The following is a 7,763-nucleotide window of genomic DNA, read 5'->3' as shown; positions in this document are numbered from 1 at the left end:
GTGGGTAGCTCCCTGGCCAGGGATCGAACTCCTGCTGCAGTGGCTGTGGACAGCTTCGTAGTGCTGAGACTTAACCCCTGCGCCCCCAGGGAGGCCCCTCGGCTACACTCGGTGCAGTGCAGGCCACCACGGCTTTATGGGACGTAACCACCAGGCGTCGCAAGATGAAGGTGTCTTCTCACTGAACGTGTGCTGTCCTTCCTGTTTTTGTCACATCTGTCCCCACAATTTTAACACACCTGGGGCTAAAGCAGACAAACCACCTCCCCCACCCCTGGCAAGTCCACGCCACCTGCTGGGGTGGAGAAGGAAAAGAACGAGAACAGACTCAAAACCCCACTCTCACCTGCAACCGCCCTGCAGGACCTGAGGTGCAGGCTCCCGGGGAAGCAGACAGCAGCACCTCAGAGAGGTGGCTAGAGGGGAGGAGAGGGGACGGAGACTCGGCTGGCCTTTGGGCAGGTGGGTCTGCAGACCTGGGGGACACAGGGCCAGAGGCCTAGCGGGGAGCTGGGCTCAGGGCGTGACTCTAGAGGCAGGGTGCCAACAGAGCAGGGCCGGCTGAGCTGGTTGGGGACCACCCAGAGAGCTGCTGGCCCCACCGGCCACCGTGGCCGCGTCAGCCCTGCCGCCCACAATCACTGCCGGCAAGGAGAGCAGCTTCACCAGGCTGCTCTCCAGAGACTTCACTCTTGTTTGGAAAAAATGCATAATTTATTTGTACAGCATTTCACAATTGAATTTTACAATTTATAAAAGATACAGAACAGAAGACAAACGGTGGTCGATAAATAAATCAAGGCCCTAAGGCGGAAAGCGGGAAGCTCTGGCAAGGCCACTGGCCGCTGGGGGGCTGCGTGTCTAGGAGCCCGGGGGCGGCCGGTGCGTGGAGGTGGGCGGGGTGCCCTGTGAGCGGGACCACGGACCCCGCTGCAGGCAAGTCCCAGCCGCGGGATTCTCCAACTCCTGGAAAGCAGCGTGCCTGAGAGGAGTCCAGGGACAGGCGAGTCCTGCTGAGGCCAAAGCCCCTGGGACCCCTTGGGGGTGGCCACAGCCCCGTCTCTTCTTGGCTGTGCCCACAGGCTGTTCCTCAAAGCTCTCATTTCCAGAACATTCCATCAGTCAGGTGGTAAAAGCGGCCCCCGCCTGCAGTGGGCATCCGTGGCAAGGAGAGAGATGGTTTGGAGGGAGCACAGACATCGCCATCAAGATTCCACAAACACTGAGGTAGTAACATGGAGAAATCACTTGGAAAGTGGGACTTCAATCACGCACCCCCGATTTCCCCAGGTGATGTTAATTTCCACATGATTAGCAGGCCCGAGAGGGTCCGCAGGCACCCGGCTCCGCCGAGGTAAGCGCCATGGTGGGTGAGCACAAGCTCAAGAGGCAGCGAGGAGCGGGAGTGAGGCAGGTGTCCCTGGGAGGGTCACCTGCCCAGGTGTGCAGGGGGGGTCGTGTGTGCGGTGGCCTCCCCAGCTCCCAGGCTCGCCGGCCAGGCTGTCACCCCTGCGGGGTTAGAAGATTCCTAGTCCCCATGGGTGACTATCAGTCATCACCCCGGAAAAGCTGGGCCCTTTCCTTCCGGCCTCCATCTGGGGCCCTAAACATGAGCAGCCGGAAGTCCAGGGGGACAGGCTGAGCCTGAGAGCGGCCCCCAGGCTGCCTGGCCCGTCCCTCTCCCACTGAAGGTGCCGGGCAGTGGACGGCACCAGCACCGTGTGCAGCCCCAAAGCAACCCCCAAAAAGGCACGGAAGGAAGACCCCAAGGGGCCGACTCACGCGGCTGCTCTGCCTGTGCAGAAGGGGCCTGCACCCAGGGCCAGCCCCGGAGGAGGGTGGGGAGCCTGGGGAGGAGCCACACGTGTGGCCTGCACAGAACTGTGGAGAGCGCCAGAAACAGACAAGCTCATGATTTAATTAGATGGGGACCTCGAATCACTCGTAAAAACACAGTACGCATAGGGAGGCAAAGTCAGTCCTTGGTTTTCTGGTGGACCCGGGTCAGGACAGGGCCGTGCCGATTAGTTGTTTGCCTGTTCAAAAAAGAAAAAGAAACGGTGTGATTTTCTTAAGACAAAAAAACGTGGAAAATTATGTCCCCCTAGGTTGAAAGGAGACGCTTAGCGCCCCAACGAGCACGCTGGCTGGGACAAAGGGTCCTGCTTCTGCAGCCAGGAAGGGCCGAGTGCTAGGCCCAGCGCGGAACGGAGCTCCAGGAGGCGAGATGAGCCTGTGCAAAGGCCCTGGGGCGAACAGAAAGTGGCGGGTGGGGAATCGAGTCCTCCAAGCAGCTGGAACACAGGCCTCTGGGAGAATCAAGCCTGACCCTCGCCCTCGTACCCCCAAATTCCCAGCAGCTACAGAAAGACAGAAAGCACAGACCCTGCACGTGCCGGGTTTTGCTCGGCGCACACACGGCGCTACAGCCTAACTGGTAAGACAGGCCCAGGAAGAGATGAGCCATCGCTAATAAGAAGGTAGAACAATTCTAACCACACCCGGCAGTAAGAGTTACGTGAACGGGGTTTCTCTCGCAAAGCATCTCACTGTGGACAGCGTTTTTGGGGCTATGGTTGGCCGAAACCTTGGAGAAAGGGGCCATTTTCCTCTTTCTGCCACTCTCTCTCCTGCCACCCAGACTTTTTATGCTGCGGCCGGCCCTGCTGGGCTCTGGGGTCCCCTAGAGCCCCCAGTCTTGCCCTCTTCATGAGGGAGACACCAGCCTGGCTCTGGGAGCACCCCCCACACACACACACTGAAGCCCCTTCAAGAATCAATGCGTTCATGGAAACTGCTCGGTGCAATGTTTTTTCCTTTTTGGTACTCAACAGTACCGGAGCCCCCTTTTGGGTGAGGCCTGCCTACACCCAACCCAGGGCTAGCCCTGGCCCTGCCCCTGCTGCAGGTCTTGAACCCCATTCCTTGTTGTCTTCATGCCTGGGCCTGCCTGACTCTGAAGGGGACTCGAGGGAGGCTGTCTCCTCAGCCCCCGCAGGGCCACGAGGGTAGGGAGAAGTGGGCAATGCCCTGGGAGAGAATAGGGCATGCAGAGGGGTCCTGCAGTGGGGATGAAGCCGCCTGCCCCGCCCGTGGACATCGCCAGACTTGGCCTCCCCAAGGTCTGGCTGGGTGGACGCAGTCGGCTGAGCCAGAACCAAGTGCGGCCAGCAGGGCACAAGCCAGATCTGGTCAGCTCTGCACCCCACACTCGTCGGGAGAGCCAGACCCCCAACCCGTGTCTCCAACCAGCCGCCAGATGCTGCTTGTCAGCCATTTCGCCCGTGCCCCTGGCAGGTGGTGGAGGGGAGGGGTCAGAGGGCGTGCGGACCGCAAACCCGAGGCCAGGAGGCAGCCTGGACGTCACCCGCCTGCGGCAGTAGTCCCTCCCCTGCGGCCGGACGGGACCGCCCACGGCGCTGCCCAGGGCATCAGGCAGCGGTGGGAAGACGGACACGCACCCGCATCTGCCGGTAGATCCAGTCGGTGAACAGCGTGATGTTCCCGTACACCCCGGGCCGGTTAGGCTTGGCGCAGCCGGACCCCCAGCTCGTGTCCCCGACCAGCCACCAGACGCTGCTCTTCAAAGTGACCAGAGGGCCTCCGCTGTCACCCTGGGACAAGCAAGTCACAGACAGATCACAGCGCAGTCCACACCCTGCCGGGCGCGGGCAGGGCCCGGGGCTCCAGGGCGTCACCCCTCCTCCAACGAGGCAACGTGAACGGGACCCCCAACAGACTCCACACCAGCGGGGATCAGCCGGCATCGGATCATCTGGACCACCAGCTAACGGGCACCCAACACGTCACTGTCCAGATGTTTAAATAGTCAAAGTATGCATTTCCCTTCGCCGACGCCTGAACAGAGTCACGGCCTCGTGGAGAAGGCAGGGGTGGGCGTCACCTCCCACAGCCGCCCAGCGCGGGCGCCCCGGGGACAGGCGTCGCGCATCCCTACGGCGACCCGGCCAGGCCCAAAGGTTGAGGTTTCCTGGAGGGGTCGATCTGCACTCGAGGTCACCTGGCAGGAGTCGATGGTCCCCTGCAGGTAGCCTGCGCACATCATGGCCGGCGTGATCAGGCCGCTGTAGACGGCCTTGTTGTTGCAGCGCCAGGTCTCGATGAGGCGCACGTTGGCCGCGTTGAGCTCGTCTGAGGTTTGTCCTGCCGCACAAGAGACCACAGCGCTCAGCTGCAGCAGGTCCCGCGAGGAGCTCCCAGCCCCCAGGGACACTCCACACTCACACACACGCGCACACGCACACACATGCACACACACAAACATGCACGCGTGCACGTACACTCACATGCACTCTCGCACACAAATATGCATACACAGAATACACACCCTCATGCATGCACAACATGCACACATAAACATGCATACATGCATGTACTCACACGCACGATTGCATGTATATGCACAAACGCATGCACACACACACAGCATGCATACACTGTCACACACACATGCACACTCACACATACACACACTAGACAGGCAGCCATGCCTCCTCCCCTCCCAACACCAAGCCCTCCCCACACAGCCGGGTCACCCCTACACCCCAGAGCCTGGTTGACAATCTCCTGCCTCTGGAGCCACAGAGCTCCGCTGTGTTCCAGAACTATCCTCTCTCAGCCCCAGCCACTAGTTCAATTCTCCTCCTTCCTCGCCCCCTCTTCCCTGGACCCTGTGGGGGCTCCCTGCCTTCCAACAACCTCCATCACCCACATTGTCTCCCTTCCAGCGCCTGCCCATCAGACCCATCTTGTCTGGACTTCAGCTCGGATGGACATCAGGCTTGGCGTGCTCAATCTCCACCCCACCCCTGGAACACCCCAGCTTTGGAAAGGGCACAATGTGCCGCAGGGCCCGCTCCCTCGCCTCCCACTCTCTTCCCTGCCCACCTCGTCCATCAGCAGATCTGGTGTCTGTTCTCCCATCAGGTTGTCCCGGCTCCCTGGCTCTCGCTGGCTAAGAGCCAGTCCCCTCACCACAGCCCATGAGGTCCCCCTTACACCCCCCCTGACCTCAGTCCTGGCTCCTTGTGGCCCTGTGCTCCTTAGACATCCCTGTCACTCAGCACCAGCTCATACATCACCTCTGCCGAGCAGTCTTCCCTGACCACCCCTCCAGAGCAGCCAGGCCTTCTGCTGCTGGGAAGCCCGCAGTCCTGCTATTTCCTGTGGCCTGGCCACGCTGTCCCCCGGCCTGCCCAGGAGAGCATGAAGGTCCAGGCAGGGGTTCCCGTCTGCTCCTGCTCACTGCTGTACCCCCGGCCCACACGAGGCACCCCATAGGGGCGTCCATTCTCCCTCTCGTCCTGGTCCTAGAGGCTGCGGGCCAAGGCCCCGACACCACCCTCACCACCCGCTGCGCCCCATCCCCACCCTTTGGGAAGAAGGATGCAGACAACCCATAAAATGTCTCTCTGTGCTGCCAAGTAATTTCAACTCCATCAAAAGAGGGCAGCTGGGGCCCCTTCATTTAAAACTAGTCTCTGAGGTGAGGCGAAACTATCACCGAAGGGAGCGGAGCAGCAGGGGGTGGGCACTCACGGCAGAGCTGCCCACACACCCCAGGCCAGGCGACCATGCCCACCGTCCCTGAGCCGCTGCGGGCACGCCCAGGTCCAGGCAGCCGCAGGCAGCGCGGACACAGACACAGGCTGTGTGCTGGGACAGTTATTAAGACACACACGTCGTTCTATTTGACCCTGAAAAGACCTGTCAGGCAGGGCAGGCGTGACGTTCCCCACCCAGCAGATGGGGAAACTGAGGCACAAAGCCATCTGATCACCTGGTAGCAGAATAGGGTGAAAACCCGGACCTGCCACTTCCCAGCCCAACACCCTGCTCCGCGGGACCTGGCCAGGGCCTCACCTTTCTCGGAGGTGGCCCCCCACCCGGAGGTCCAGCAGGACTGCGTGGGCTCCAGCATCAGGCCTGGGTTGGGCAGGCACACGGGCCTCACCCTGTCTGTTTCAAGCAGAGAACACCTGTGAGCCGGGACGGGTGCGCCAGCCACAGTCACCCCCCTGACCCAGCCCGGGGGGCGGGGGCCTGGCACCACCCCGCCCCACCCCAGGAAAATTCTGGATTCCACCCCACTGTCGTCCACAAGCTGCCCCAGAGGCGAGGCGCTCCCTTCTGGAGGTTAAGCCCCTTGTAAATGGAACTACCTGCTTTTAAAAATACACAATTAACTTTTTCAAGCTTAAATCTGCAAGAAACAGAAATTCAAAAAGAGGTTTCTCAGTGAGAGAGAAAGAAAAGGCACAGGTGAGCCGGCTGGAAAGCGCCAGTCCGGGCTGGCCGCCGCCCGACCGACTCCCCTCTCAGGCAAGCACTGTGTGGGAGGCGTGAGGTTTACTTCTGGACCCACAGGCGTGGAAGGACCTCGGATGGTCGAGACCGGGAAGCCAAGTTCGCTTTTCATCTTTTAAATTAAGCCTCATGACCTCAGCGTGCTTCTGGGCTTGGAGGCCAGAGCGCTTCTCAGCTAAAGGCACACGGCCCGCAGGGACGTTTGGCGACACAGGGGGGACACTGCTGGCCCCCGGTGGGCTGAGGCTGGGGTGCTGCTCGGGCCCTGGAGGGTCAGGAGCCCCACAGCAGAGCGCCTGTGTTTTGGGGAAGCGTGAGGGGCTGCGCCCCCCAGGGCACAGGGTCGGGCGGCAGCCCCTGCAGAGCCCTGGCTCCCCGCCCCTCCACAGTCCACCCCGGGTCTGCGCCCTCAGCCCTGGCCACCCGCAGGGCCCCGGCCGCCTGAGGGCCCAGCACCGTTGAAGGTCATTGGCGCCTGCAGCTTCATCAGGGCGATGTCGTAGTCCTTGGTCTTGGTGTCGTACTTGGGGTGGACGATGACCTTCTTTATCCTGTGTCCGGTCCCGAAGAACATGAAGGATTGCCTCAGGACCCCGGCGTACGCCGTCCAGTACCACGGGTTGTTGAGCGGCCTGGAGGGTGAAGAAGACCCGCCAAACTCATTTCAAGAGCCTCGAGCCCAGACACCCCTCCCCAGGCCACAGGGAGGCAGGCCAGACGGCTCAGGGCCCCCCACCCAGACTTCATCCCCTACCCCGTGCCAGGGGCAGCTTCCGTCCCTCCTGGGTGATTCTCTCCAGCCTGGACCCTGGAATTCCCAGGCCCCTTTCCCTTGGGCCTGAAGCCCCGAGGTTCCCAGCCTCGTTCCTACAGGACCGGCTAGAGCCTTTCGCCACCACAGCAGGGGCTTCACGGGGGTCCTGAGGAGCAGAACCAGGGTCTGAGGCCATGAGGCGTCACCGTCCCCCAGCCGTCTCCTCTGGACAACCCCAGCCCCTCGGGGCCGTTGGTAGCAGAAGCGCACAGCCTGGGAGACAACCGTGCTTCCCTCCCCTCCTGGGGCGAGGCGGCGCACCTGGCCCACAGGCCTGCACAGGAGGGCCACACCCCGCACCGTCCCAGGCCAGCAGGGCCAGGCCGGCCCCCACGAGAGCGAGCACTGGGCCTACAGCTGCCCGTCTACACAGACGCCGGTGGCCAACCTCACCTGGGCCAACCTAACTGGGGCTGCAGAGAACCTTCTGGCCCCGCAGGGAGTGTCTGGCCCTGGGTGTGTCTGGCGCATCCCTCCCGGAGGGCACCCTGGGGGTCCCCAAGCCATCAGGGCTTCAAGGAGGGGAGGGGAGGTGGAGAAGAGCACCTCCGTGGAAGAATTCTGATCTCAGTGACCCCCCAGTCTTGCTGCACCCCACGTCTTCCAGAACCCTGCACGCATG

The 7,763-nt window shown here is 62.0% G+C and overlaps 1 protein-coding gene across 3 annotated transcripts in view; it reads right to left on the bottom strand.

Annotated features, from left to right (window-relative positions):
* Positions 1-773: 773 nt before the first annotated feature.
* Positions 774-7,763, bottom strand: part of TMPRSS2 (transmembrane serine protease 2) — a 29,130-nt gene continuing 22,140 nt past the window's right edge. For all 3 annotated transcript variants that reach the window (XM_037524482.1, XM_037524481.2, XM_037524480.1), the window contains exons 10-14: positions 6,784-6,959; positions 5,884-5,979; positions 4,022-4,164; positions 3,462-3,614; positions 774-2,036 (exon numbers count right to left, since the gene is read on the bottom strand). In XM_037524482.1, the coding sequence (XP_037380379.1) occupies positions 2,025-2,036; positions 3,462-3,614; positions 4,022-4,164; positions 5,884-5,979; positions 6,784-6,959 (580 nt within the window). In that variant the 3' untranslated portion in view covers positions 774-2,024. The remainder of the gene's footprint in view (positions 2,037-3,461; positions 3,615-4,021; positions 4,165-5,883; positions 5,980-6,783; positions 6,960-7,763) is intronic.

This window comes from Talpa occidentalis, unplaced genomic scaffold, assembly GCF_014898055.3.
Source record: "Talpa occidentalis isolate TD23 unplaced genomic scaffold, MPIMG_talOcc4v2.1 talOcc4.4, whole genome shotgun sequence".
Lineage (NCBI taxonomy): Eukaryota > Metazoa > Chordata > Mammalia > Eulipotyphla > Talpidae > Talpa > Talpa occidentalis.
This window is presented reverse-complemented; position numbering and strand designations above follow the sequence as displayed.